The 14,297-nt window shown below is 42.7% G+C and overlaps 1 protein-coding gene across 4 annotated transcripts in view; it reads right to left on the bottom strand.

Moving 5' to 3' along the window:
- The window catches only part of MBOAT1 (membrane bound glycerophospholipid O-acyltransferase 1), a 186,722-nt gene that overhangs the window by 23,825 nt on the left and 148,600 nt on the right, over window positions 1–14,297 (bottom strand). For all 4 annotated transcript variants that reach the window (XR_012062322.1, XM_072945599.1, XM_072945598.1 and 1 more), the window contains 3 exons: window positions 12,788–12,933; window positions 11,669–11,746; window positions 6,459–6,554 (listed from right to left, as the gene is read on the bottom strand). Coding sequence is in view for 3 of the 4 variants with exons in the window: in XM_072945597.1 (XP_072801698.1) it covers window positions 6,459–6,554; window positions 11,669–11,746; window positions 12,788–12,933 (320 nt within the window). In the remaining variant the exon portion in view is untranslated. The remainder of the gene's footprint in view (window positions 1–6,458; window positions 6,555–11,668; window positions 11,747–12,787; window positions 12,934–14,297) is intronic.

The raw sequence follows: 14,297 nt of genomic DNA, 5'->3' as shown, positions 1-14,297 counted from the left end.
TAAATCAGTAGCTGTAACAATGCTGCACAACCAGGTCGCACTGCAAAGCCCCCCTTACGCTACTACTCACGGCTCAGTTCTAGGACCAGCACCGCCAGCGCCGCCTGGAGCTCGTTTGAAACGTTGGAATCCCACACTCCATTCCAAACCCAGAAAATGAGAACCTGCGCTTTAACAAGGCCTCCAGGGAATTCAAATGCACCCTTAAGTGCAAGCAGCACTGGTGTGGGAGACACCTACTCCCGGGCCCTGGTTCCACCTGGATGGATACATAGTTTGGCTTCTTCATCCTAATCTGGTCTAATGTGCTTTGTTCTGTTTAAAGGCAATCACCCCATAGTAAAAGGATCGTAAAATGTAGCTGCTTGTAAGTAAACCACTTACTGACAAAAAAGTAACATGAATCTTAATTTGAAAAAAGCCATCAAATAAAAGCCTAAGGATGCCAAGATAATTCAATGGAGGCGAGAACAGACTTTTCAACAAACAGTGATGGGACAACTAGAAAGCCACATAAGAATACAAAAAGGAATTCAAAATGGGTCAAAGACCTAAATATAAGAGCTACAACTATAAAACTCTAAGAAAACACAGGCATAAATCTCCATGACCTTAGAGTTGGTGATGGCTTCCTAGATGTAACACCGAAAGCACAAGGAAAAGAAAAAAAAAAAGATTAAATGGGTGTCATTAAAACTTAATTTTTGTGCTTCAAAGGACACACACCGTCAAGAAAGTGGAAAGACATTTCACAGAATGCATGAAAATATGAGCAAATCACATTATGTGCTAAGGAACTTGTACTACAATATATAAAGAACACTTACAACTCAACAATAAAAAGACAGAAATAACCCATTGAAAAATGGCCAATGGATCTAAAACAAAAGATATACAAATGGGGAATAAGCAAATGAAAAGATGCTCAACAGTAATCAGCCACCAGAGAAATGCTGCTCCAAACAACGAGATGCCACTTCATAAGCACTAGGACGACTAGAATCAAAAAGACAGGCTCAGCTGGCCAGGAGGTGGAGAACCGGAACCCTCCTACATCACTGGTGAGAATACGAAATGGTGCAGCCACTTGAGAAACAGTCTGGCAGTTTCTCAAAAGGTTAAATGTAGAATTACTGTATGACCAAGCAGTTCCACTCCCAGTTACATACCCATGAGAAATAAAAATATGTCTACACAAAAACATGTATGCACCTGTTCAGAGCAACATTATTCATAACAGCCCAAAAGGAAATAAACCCAGTGCCCATCAATTGATGGATGGATAAATAAAATGTTATATGTCTATCTGATAGAATATTACTCAGCAATAAAAAGAATGAAGTACTGATCCACACACCACAACGTGGATAGACCTTGAAAATATGCTGAGTTGAAGAGGCTAGACACAAATGGCCACATATTATATGATTCCATTTATCTGAAATGTCTAGAAGAGGCAAATCCACAGAGAAATGAAGTAGACTGCTGGTTGCCCAAGGCTGGGGGAGCTGGGAGGAAATGAGGGGTGACAGCTACTGCATACAGGCTTCTTTGGGGGTGATGAAAATGTTGTAAAATTAACTGTGGTAAATGGTTGCACTCTCTGAGTTCACTCTGTGTATGTCAAAACCTGCTGAATTGTATACCTTAAATGGGTGAACTACGTGGTATGTGAATTATAGCTCCATAAAGCTGCAATTAACAATGGTGCCTGTTTTTCCAATCATCTAGCCTAGTTTAGTTCCTTTAATAGCTCTGCTCTTGCCCAATGAGACAAGATAAAAATCCCCCTACCCAACTACCATCCTTTCCTTCAAACCTTCTTGGTTTAGCCTGATTTTCTGATCTCTACTCTGGTGGCTTCTTACTGAATTTGCTGCCTCTGACCCATATGGACTGATGGCTCATTTGCATAGAAGGCTGAGGTTTTGGTCAGCATTCTATGACCAGCAGCCCTGGGATGACCCTAGGATGCCACACAGCCTCTGTGCCCTGAGCCCAGGCCAGGCCCAGGTGTGGGAGGATGGGACTGGACACAAACCACCTTTAGGCCAAAGCTGATAGGTCAGCTGCACTCAGCCACCTCTCTATAAGCCCGTTCCCTTCTTTAATTCCTCTCGTTCTCATTCTATTTTCCATCTCTTTAAAATAAGCATGTGATATTTTACACTATCAATATAAACTGATAAGATAAACTATATTAAAGAAAAGAACCAACGAACGCCCCTTGAAATCTTAACACGAACGCTCAACTTTGCATCTTATTTGCAAAAGCTCAATGGTCAGCATTGAAAACAAGATTCCTCATGTTGTGTGAGGCAAAGAGAAGGGGAAATGAGTCTGATTGTGGAAGGGAGGGGCGGCGGTGCTCTGCCCCAACTGGGGAGAAGTGGGTGTGGCCGACAAGGGAGCCACCAAAGTGGCTGTTCTATGGCAGCAAGACATGCTCAGAGCTGGCACTGGTTTTGACAACACTCTTACCTTGGGGGGAAAAAAAAGAACAAAAAAACCCTGCTTCCCAAACATGGAGGCTTGGGTTTTAGAAATAAGGACCATTGAAACTTCCTATGAAACCAATTTGAATCCCACTCCTGGGCATATATATCCAGAGAGAACTCTGATTTGAAAGGGCACATGCACCCCAATGTTCATAGTAGCACTATACACAATAGCCAAGACATGGCAGCAACCCAAATGTCCATCGACAGATGACTGGATAAAGAAGATGTGGGGTATTTATACAATGGAATACTACTCAGCCAGAAGAAAGAATAACACCATTTGCAGCAACATGGGTGGACCTGGAGATCGTCATTCTAAGTGAAGGAAGTGAGAAAGAGAAAGAAAAACCCCTATGATATCACTTATATGTGGAAAAGAAAGGAAGAAAGAAAAGGACGCTAATGAACTCATCTACAAAACAGAAACACTTGCAAACGTAGTAAACAATCTTATGATTACTGGGGGAAATGGGGTGGGAAGGGATAAATTTGGGAGTTTGAGATTGGCAAATATTAACCACTAAATATAAAAACGGATTAAAAAGTCAAATTTCATCTGCATAGCACAGGGAACTATATTCAATATCTTGTAATAACCTTTAATGAAAAAGAATATGAAAATGAATACATGTATGTATGCACATGACTGGGACATTGGGCTGCACACTAGAAATTGACACATTGTAACTGACTATATACTTCAATTGAAAAAAAAAGACTACTTTGGTCTGACAGACCAATAGAACTTTGCAGCTCATCTTCCCGATACTCAATAAGACCTCTGACCCAGAATGCGTAACAGATGCCAGCAACTAGTTTTCTTGAAAGGGACTCATCCTAAGCTTCACATTCAAGGTAGTTTCCAAATATGACTGTTTTTGTTTCCAAAGCCTTTTTGTCTTTTTCTTTCCCTGTAAGATTGTTAAGTCCCAGGAATCAGTCCCAGGACCTCAGGTCCTAGCCTTCCTTACACAAGGCCTGACACAAATTTTTTTTTTTTGTAATTTGAGGCCACACATTCTGATGACTATGCAATTTACAAACCAAGTTCCTACATTTGATTTAATCCACAACTTCATTTTAAAAGGGCCTAAAAGATTGATTTAACAATAAAGGAAATCTGTCATGGAAGTAGCCTGCCCTTCTCCGTACAAATATAAGATTTGTTTTCCTCTATGTGAGGTTAGATTTCATGTGTTCCATAATTAGGCACATGTTCAGCAGAGCATTTATATTCACATAAACAGTGGGCACAGGAACGCACCTCTCAGATCAGCTGCTGGGGGAGTGTAACTGACCGGCTCCAGTGCTGAGCGCGCACCTCCCTGAGGCTGCTCTCAGCCGGTGACTGAGCGCAGCACGGTACCCAGCGGACCCTCCATACAAGGCAGGGTGCTCCCCAGCCACGGAATTCTAGCTCGAGGACTTATCATTGAACTCGCTGAAACTTTCTTAGCCCTGCACTGCAGTCCCAGGACGTCCCTTCGTCCCTTCCCTCTCCCATCTCAGGGCTCAGACGTGCATTTCCAACCCGATGGCTCCCCCAGCCTCATCCAGCTGCCTCCTGGTCTTCCCTCCCAGGTATTTCACTCAACAAATCTCATACGTCTGTTCCCACCTTGGCATCTGCTTCTCAGAGAACCTGACAAAGGCAATACCTCGTACTGAATATCTAGTTCAATGTCAATTAAAAAAACAACTATTCAGTACGAAATCTGCACCTGTGAGCACATGTAAGAACATATTGTTGTCATTCTTTAGGAAAAAATACCCCTTTTTGGCGGTGGGGGGAAGCTATGGGTCAAATATTGTTACACATCATCCAGACAGTATTCTCAATAATACACTCTTTTAAACATCTGAAGAAGTTTCTAGCAACTTAAATAAGAAACAACTCACACATGTGATCATGGGTTTGTAAAACACAGCATACGGATAACTTGTGGAAAAGCAGATCTCAAATCCACCAACTAGAACTACAGCCTGCTCACTAAAAGGACATGGAGAGAGTCCTCCTACGTTCTTACTTCCCTGCGGGCACAGGGAGAGCACCAGAGGCTTCTGCTTAGAGGAAGTCCGTTCGGAATGCTTTCTCATCCATCCATTTATTTAAACTTGTGGGTAGGGCAGATGCCAAGCTTGGACTGCACAAGGTACCGCGATTCCAGGGTCAAATCCATAGTCACCGACTTATGATAAAACTCAAACACCATCCATGTTGCCTTTCAATCAAAACATGATATAACCGAAGACATGTTTGTTGGTTTATGATGCAATTCATGCTTTTGGGGTGGGAGCAAAAATACAAAACCCAAGAGATACAAGCACATCGTACAAGCAAAGGAAGGACACAGAAAAGCGCCTTCATGCAGCCAAGGGACTTCCTCAAAGGCAACAGGCGTTGAGCTGCACTGTTTACCCAGCCCTTGAGAAGCAGGCCCTGTCTTTGGATGTTTACACACCCATCAGTCAGAGCCCCTGCACTTGAATTTATGGGAACCATGTGACGAATCTGAAACCAGAGTTCGAGTCCAGCGTGGCTGAGGTAGGGCCACTTCTTCTTTGTCCTGTGAATTTTTTTCACGACTGAAAACAAACAAGCCAAAGAAAATGAGTTTTTTCTTCCTGAACCTAAAATTGTTAGTGTAATTTGGATAAAGAAATATAGGAGGAAATGAAGTAAGGGGAAAACAGGCAGATGGAGATGTGTTTGGAGTAAAAAGATACAACAGTGCCACTCTCCCCACCACACACACACACACACACACACACACACACTCACTCACTCAATGCCTTCTGATACAGACTTCAGGCAATTTACCAGAAATGGTACCCACTCATCCATTTCTATTTTCCATACCAACTCCCAACCGAAAAATAACCTGTTTCTAAAACATTAAGTGAAACTCCATTTTGAGCAACATTCCAATAAAACCTACCTCTGGTACCTTAATCTTTGGACCTAAAATGCTTAAGTTCTCTGTCCTGGTAAAGCTACGATGGTACAATGAGACAATGCAGTCATAAGCTAGAGATGTCAAAAGAGCCAACCAATCACAGCAGGCCGGCCAGCATCGAGCCACATCTGACACTCAGGGATCTTATTTTCCCCAACAGGTAATTTTAGATCCAAAAAGTTATACTTTATATTTTCATCAATCCTTTGTTCATAATACAAATCCACTTATAATACATACATCCTAGGAAAGCAAGGATTCAGACAAGAAAGCAGTTTGGCAGGTTCGGAGAATCCAAGCACAGCAAACTTCCAATCAGCCGCAACCTAGGCCAGGACTGCTGTCTTGCACAACAACAGGGGGCGCCAACATACAATGCAAACTGTGCAGCCCGGGGCCTGGCCCCAGCAGCTGAGGGAGACACAGGAGGCTCAGGCTGGACTTCCTCATCTGCTTGTTGCTTCTGCCCCTCCGAATCCCCTGCTCCCTAGATGACTGAACAGGGGGGTGATGACATTACAGCTTCTGTAGAATGCTCCCAAACTCCTATCAACTATGCCAGCACGCGGGGGGAGAAAGTAAGGGACTGCTGGAGTCACAGCGAGGGAAGTACATAGTTCCACAGGCTTCCTAGGGCTGCAGATGAAGGCAGTGGGAACTCCTCTAGACTCATTTCAGGTTCACTGGTATCTGTTCAGACCCATCGTGGTCAGTCAGAGAAGCATGTGCTTTCACTCTTTCCATTACTCTTCGTAAAGATCTAACGTCTATACTTTGGCACTCGGCAGCAACAACAAAATCCCCTGTCTCCATGTCAGCAGGAATCCACCAGATATACTTGGTATAACTTACACGCACGTCCTCAGAACTAAATTCATTAGCAGTCTTACCAGCCGATGTAACCAGCCCCCAATGACTCTTCTGTGCGCATTTTACAGACCCCAAGGTTCTGATTCAAAGTCAGCAGTTCAGCTGGCCTCAACCAAATCAAGATACTCACCCAGAAAAATCTGTAGTGAGAATTCCATAGTGGAAGATGTATATCCGGCTGATGTGGCATATTGTAAGGTATCCCATTGCTACAAAAAAGGAGTATCTGGAACCAAGAACACAGAGGATCAGATTATTGTGCATGACAGCAGTGTGCTCAGTCCATTTTCCCTTCTTCCTCTCCCTCACCCCGCCACACCCAGGCAACTGGTCACAAAGTCCTATCTACATCTCAGCCCATCCCATCCCTTCACTGTCACATCCATGACCTCGAGCCCTTCATCCTTTCTCACCTGGACCACTGCCGTAGTGCTCAACTTTGGCAGCATAATGGAATCACCTGGAGAGCCCACAGCCTCACCCCTCAGGTACTCTGATTTTATTGGTATTGGTATGGGGTGCACCTGGCAGGTGCAACTCTAACGTGCAGCCAAAGCTGGGAATCGCGGACCTGTAAGGTCTTGCGTTCAGATTCTCCTCTGCACAAACCAACCTGCTTACACAATGATCTTCCTAATATATAAACCATCACCATACTGCCGACCACTCCCTTCCTGAGACACTTTGTTCTCTTGGCTTCCATGCTCTTTGGTTTCTTCCCATCTCTCTGGTTAATTCCTCCAAGGCTCTTGCTCAGCTCATCTTCCTCCATCTACTCCCTCGGCGTTAGCATCCCCAGTGCTCAGCTCAGGACCCTCCCTGTCGATGTCTAAGGCTTCAGTTACCACCTGCTCACGTGCACTCCTTGGCTTCCTTCACAGACGGGCCCTGACCACCCTCTAGTATAAACTAGTAATGCACATACACACAAATGTGCACCATTCAGAACATCAAGGGGAGGGTACAGCTAAGTGGTAGAGTGCATGCTTAGCATGCACAAGGTCCTGGGTTCAATCCCCAGTACCTCCATTAAGGAAAAAATAAATAAATCTAATTACCTCCCCCTCCAAATAAATGTAAAAATGTAATAAAGCAACAAATAAAATTTTTTAAATTCATCAATTTGTACTTATAAAGCTATGTGATAATCTGATTAACTACTGTCTCCCTTAGTAGCCTGAAGGCTCCATCAAGCCAAGGGCGGTCATGTGTGTTCCATTCACCACTGGTGTGTATGTAGCATGAACAAACAACTAAAATGTCATTTGTCTTAAAAGTCTCCAGTGGGTCCCCATCTAGTCGCATCAGAGCTCCTGAATCCAGCACACAAGGTGCTTCCCAGGCTGAGCTCTGCCTTGTCTCCCTGGACCCCCCCCCTCCAGCCACGCTCCATGTCCACCCAGGTTAAACTGCCCTGGACTGCTCCCTTTCCAGAACTCCATCCTGCATTTTCAGGCCAGATCCCTTTCCACGTGCTCCTCCCTCTGCCTGCAACTCTTTCCTCCACCCTATGGTCTATCTGGAAACTGCCTAATTATCAGAAGACTCAGCTCCCACGTCACCTGACATAGCCTTACTCATCCCACCCCCACTCCCAACACAAGTCATCGCTCCACTGCCTGCACGTCTCCAGTGCAACAGGTTAACATACAGAATTATAATATTAAAAGTCTACATGTGTATCTGTTTCCCCAACTCATTGTGACCTTGAGTATCCCAACCCTTGGGCACAGGAGGGGTTCACTTAACTGTCAGTGGAGATGAAACTGAAATGAGAACATTAAACATCTGTAATGGTTCAGACACTCATCAGAAACAGACATAAATTCAGGAGGGATGACTTTTAAACATGTGTCATAAAACAGGGAAGATATATATCCTGATATTAAGTTATACTGAAATTCACAAATTCACATTAAAACCGCTCATGAAGACTAGATCAACCAAAGGAACAGTCAAGTAGGGATAATAAAAATTCACCTGGTAGCAAGGGAAAGCCGGCTGAGTGTGAAGGGGTTTTGTAAACTCTAAAGCCCCGTGACTTGACTTTCTCTTTACCATCATTGGCAAACAAAGATGTTACCACACAAAAGACAATTTTTCCTTACCCAGGGTTCATACTTAACCCTCTCCAAACCAAGAAGATGGTGCACAAAGCAAATGATAAGAAAACCCAGCTCCCCGAGGAGCGGAAGCCGTGGAACGGAGTGAGGTCTTTCTGCCCCCACCTCCTAGTCCCTTTCTTAAGCCAGTTCACAAGGGTCACGGCAGAAGCACAAGCAGATTCAAGACACTCTTCCAGGACCCTTTCAAGCGCAGCCATGCCTCTGCTTCCTCTTTCTCCTCCACAGGAGCTAGACCCAACCTTGCCGTGACCCCTCCCCCACACACCCAGAGAGAAAAGCCAGTTCAATTCAGTTGTTATAATAAGACCCACTGATCAAGGCTGGGGCCAAGTACTGCATCCCCAAACAAGAGGGCAATGCACTCATGCCCTGGACAAACCTGAAACATCTAAGGAATCCAGGAGCGGCAGAGAGAGCATGTTTTCTGGAGACAGACCAACCTGAGTTCAGATCCCAGCACTGGCAAAACTAATCTGTGCTGTGAGAAGTCGGGACAGTAGTCATGTTAGGAAAGGAGGGTGTGGCAGAGACTGGAACATGAGTGATGGTAACATTACCCTTACTGGCCTGCGTAGTGGTTCCAGGAATGTATTCACTCTGTGGAAACTCCCTGAACTGTATACAGATTGACCTCTCTGAGCTTTCAAATTTTTCATCTCAGGAAAAAAAAAACTATATCCTATGGAGTTGTCCTAGAAAGAATATATTTGCAATAATGGTAGACAATATTAAACGTAATAATATATATAATATATATAATTATATATGATATATAATGCATATATAATGCATATATAATAAAATAAACATCAAATAGTTATATTTTAATATAAATATATAACAAATGTGTTAAATATACTTATATTTAAATATAAATATAAGTGTATAATATAAAATATATTTAACTATAAATATAAATGTATAATATATAAAAATATTTATATTTAAATATAAATATAGAAATTAATTTTAAAAATCACAAACTCCTATTTAGTACATCATTTACATCAAAAATAATGAAACAATGTATTTAAAAGAGCTTGGTCTAGCCCTTGACACCAAGCAAGCATTGCAAACTTGGTAATTATCATCAAGTTCCCCTAGAAGGCCTGTCCGTCCTAGGAGGCACTATATTCTGTTCCAGTTGGTTCATATAAAGTAAATTAATGCCTGTGGTTTCTGCCCAACATAGTGGCTTAGGGAGGAAGTGGACATGGTACCCCAAGAACTCTCTAGACAAATCCTGAATAGCCACAGTCAGTCCTGAAGTGGGTCAGTTCCACATGGCAGCAAATGCTCGTCCTCCTCTCCTCTTCCTCAGCCGTCAGAGAGAACTCGTAACGCAGTGATGGCAAGGGGAAAACTATTCACCAAGAACCCAGAAATCCTGGTCTTCAAGAGAACAAGTTCAAACCACCACAAAGCCCACATTTAGCGGGAAACCTGATGTGCAGAGGAGTTGCCTGGCTTTCCCATACTCACACTGCTAGCAAGCCAGGTTTCCTGACTCCAGGCTAGTGATCTTTTCCAGCGGCAAGAGGAAACAACTTCCCTCCATCGGGAAATGTGAACCACTCCCTACTTCTGCAGTACTGGCAGCCACACAGCAAAAAAAGAGGGGCAGAAACTTGTTCTGGTATTTTTCCCTCTCGGTCTTATGACATGGCCCTCTGCTACCACAATATTATTGTGGGAAAACAGAAAGCCTCTCTGCCAAGGCCGGAGGACTCCATTCCTGGCCAGAGACCGACACAGGGAACCTGGAAACAGAGCTTGACCCTCTGAAAAATGGACCACACCCCCTCAGCATCACACAAGTGTGGGGGAAGCCGACAAATATGCTCTAGAGATGCAATGACATTTTTATTCATCATTTAATTGCTTCCAACAGCACATTTAGGAAAAGCCAGGCATTTTTACCTCCCACTGAAAAAAAGCACTTTGTCATATTATGAAGAATTTCCAAAACCCATCCTTACCATATTAGAAATACAGATTTCCTATTTCCCTTCTGAAGGGCACTTAGAAGAGAAATGACTAGAAATCAGATTTCCAGAGCTCATCTGGATACAAAGTGGAGTGTCTGTACAAGTTAAAAGCAGGCAGATAATAGTTCCCCTTGAAAACCAGGAAGTTATTGAGAGTAATTACAAGATTACACCTAAAAAATTAAATTCCAATGCTTTCAGAAAACTATTGCACTAGTAGTCTTATCAAAGAGCCTTCAGAAGCTGAAATAAGGCATCTCCTTTTTCAGAGAAGCCTCTGGAAAGGAAGTCATAGAAGGATAAGTGTCTTTTCAAATATACTCAGTCATTCATTCCATAAATATTTATTGAGTTTTTACTTGTGCCAGGCATTATCTTAGGCTCCGAGGGTATAACAGCAAACAAAAGAGAAAAGTCTTTGTTTTCACAGAGCTCACATTCCAGTGTTACTGAAAGGCCAGATTAATACTGAGGTTTCAGAAAGACCATGGGAAGCAGAGACAATGCCAACCAGACACTCCAGGGATCTTCGCTGGCTGTCCAAGCATGGAGCCGTCAAGGTAGAATTAAATTACTTCTCTACTTTGAAATCAAAATATCATAATAGAATATTTCTTCCTTTTTTAACAGTTTTATTGGACACCTTTAAAGTATGCAAAGTTATGAAATATTTCGTACTCAGAAAACCACAGCTAAATCCAAGATAACGGACAAACCCGTCGCCCCTACCCAGGCTGCTTCAGGCCCCGTGGGCTCCCTCTCACATCTCTCTGACCCACCCTACCCGCGGTGACCTCTGATCCAATTTCTGTCACCAGAGGTCAGTTTGCACTTCTGAGAACAGAACTTGTGTGGCCTCTTTCATTCAGGATGTTTATTTGGCAATTCATCCATGTCACGGTGTGTGTCAATCATCCCTTCTTTTTTATCGCTGAGTAGCGGTCCGTTGTGGTAACCATGCGGGTTGTTTCCAGGTTGGTGCTATCACAAATAAGGCTGCCTAATTTCAACAGACTCTCTTTCACCTGAGTCCCAATTTGCATCATGCTTTTTTTTAAGTAAAGCTTTCTCTGAAGACTCCGAGCAATTAAGACCTCATCCCTCCCTTCTGATATCCCAGAGGACTCAGGATATGGCCAACAGGGACGGGTACCTCTTTATCCTGGAAATACATTTCAAAGTTCACGAAAAACCTCACCGTGCATTGTTCATTACAAGGGTCTTACCTGTGAATGTTGGATACACTTGCAGTGACCATGATTCCGTAGCTCATTAGCACCAGCACGAAAAGATGCACAGAGTACCTTTAATACACCACGGAACAGGGGAGGGAGAGAGAACACTGAGTAAATTTTGGTTAACATACCTCTCAGCCACCCACACTGCCACTCTACCTCCACTCCCGCCAAAAAGCAAATGATCAATTAACTCAGGTTTACAGAAGAGAAAATAAATCAAGTGTTTTTGTTTATGTAATTAAGATACTGTATCTTGAAATGACTCTAGGAAATCACGGCCTAGTCGGCCAACTGCAGTGAAGAGAGCTCTTTTTTTTTCCAGGACTGTTTTTATTTTTTTGTTTCAGTCTACTAAGTTATCAAGAGCAAATTTTATTTTATTTTTTAACATTTTTTATTGATTTATAATAATTTTTACAATGTTGTGTCAAATTCCAGTGTAGAGCACTCCAGGACTGTTTTTATTTTAAAGAACTAAGATCAAAGCTGAGCTGCCCCAGATACCAACACTCTTACTTGATGGTAATTCAAAATACTCATCATTCTTTGTCAAATTTTCATTAAAGACGGGAAGAGCAATATTCCAGAATCCTGAACAAATTCCCTTAACTTATACTTCTAGAAATGTTCATTCCTAAAATTTCTTCCTCAAGAAGTACCACACCCAGGGTATTTACTCGGCTTACCTAGTAAAGAAAAGTCTACTCTACAGGGTTTCTCTGTTAAAGAATGACACATTCCCTAAGATCAGCACTGAAACTATTGCTCTTATCTCTAGCAGTGACGCAAAAAAAACACTAATTATCTCCAACAGTTAGGAAAGGTTCCTTGTTGGGAAAATAAAACATCATAACATTCCATTTACATGACTCAGGGTGAGATCAGCAGATGTCTAATTTTAAGAAGAATTCACCAAATTGACTTCAAATAAGTAGTCAGTTTATTGGTTCCAGGTTCTTAACAGTAAGGGGAGATTCCTGCAACATCCCCATTATTTTACAGTAAGAATAAATATCCTTTTCTCTTTAGTGCGCCTGGGAAATGCTAAGAATATTGCCACAAAACACCCGAACGATAAATACTAGAATTTGGGAGACTCCTACTCACCAGCCAAAACAAAAGATGACAAAATAGATGCCAAAAATGGTAGCAAATGCATGCCGGACATGGGGACTGGCTTTACCGGGACTTAAGTAGATGCGGAACCAGAAAGCAGCACACAGAGCAAGGAGCTGGCAGGCCACAAAATTCACCTGCAGGGGAAAAGGAGAGAGTCAGAACCTGTACTGTTGGCCTGCGTGTGAACTTTCCCTACTTTTTTTCTGATCTCCTCATCAAGGTGCATCTCCGACTTGGATTTGGATGTTTCCCTCAGTAAAGCATTCATTTAGAGGAGCTACGAGAGATTGAAAAGATAACCTTATCCTCGTCTGGTATAAGAAGTCAATGAGCCCAAAAGTCTCTCCTCCAATCCTTGGAGACTAGCCAAGGTTGCTTTCTCATCGACAAACAGGAGACTTTTTATTGGAAACGGCCTTAGCTGATTGTGATGTCACTTTGCTGGGTGTCTTCCCCTCCCTCCACCTCTCCTCCCGTATTATACTAAGATAAAGAACGTGTTCTTTTTGAGATGCAGATGAATCAAATCCATGTGGCTTCCCTCACTGTTACCTAAGAAATCAGATGCTTCTCCAAAGCAATCATCAGCTGTTTTCTGATTCTCATTTTTCTCATTTTAAATTAACACCAAATAAGTAAGAGCATTGTTCAAACCCCAGGTGTGACACTAAAGATCCAGAAAAAAAAAAAGAAACAGCCCTGCATTCAACTTCCAATGCCAGTAATATCCAGTTATGCAAAATACGTACCGCATTTCCTTAGAAAAATCTCAGTGATCTCTCTTTCAAAAATATTTTACCTAAAAGAAACTATAAAATAATTCCCTGATACCCTTAGGAATGATCAGCTGATTTAACTCAAAACCAAAATACATTCAGTGGTCTAACCATTAATTAACACCAGAAAAGCAGTTTAAACTTTTCAGAGTATTCAAGATGAAAACTTCGGTATCAGTTTGCTTTTTAGAAGGGACTAAGGATACAGATATCTGAACAGACCCTCCACTTCAGCCTCGGCAGTTTCTCGCGCTACAGAAAACTGGCTGTTGGGGAAATTCATCAGGGTTATGCTCTGCGGGGAGGGCGGAGGGAGCCAATGTCAGCTCGACCTGAGCTCATTTGTTTCCCCAATTAAAAATTGTGCTGGGTTTCCCCTCTATTTGGAGATCATTCTCTGCCAGTCTTTCCAAAAACGAATTCCTGTTACTGCTTCACTCCCATATTCCACCTTGAAAGACAAGAGAGGAGGTAAAGTGGGATCCTAGCCTGCAGGATGTGGTCATAGCTCTTAACAGCCTAAATGCACAACCAACAACACACACACATGCAGAGAGAGAGAAATAGAAAAATAACCATCTCAGCAAGGTTCAGAACGTAAAGGAATTGGCAACGAGAAAGTCAGAGTCACAACCGTCTGTGAGTGATCAATCACATGTTCTTTCCACCTCTGTGCCCAGGGACCAGCCCACAGTCACAGCAGAACATAGCTACTCAGGAGA

Source organism: Vicugna pacos, chromosome 20 (assembly GCF_048564905.1).
Source record: "Vicugna pacos chromosome 20, VicPac4, whole genome shotgun sequence".
In the NCBI taxonomy this organism is placed as follows: Eukaryota; Metazoa; Chordata; class Mammalia; order Artiodactyla; family Camelidae; genus Vicugna; species Vicugna pacos.
Note: the sequence above shows the minus strand (reverse complement) of the source record. Positions and strands in the feature narration are given on the sequence as shown.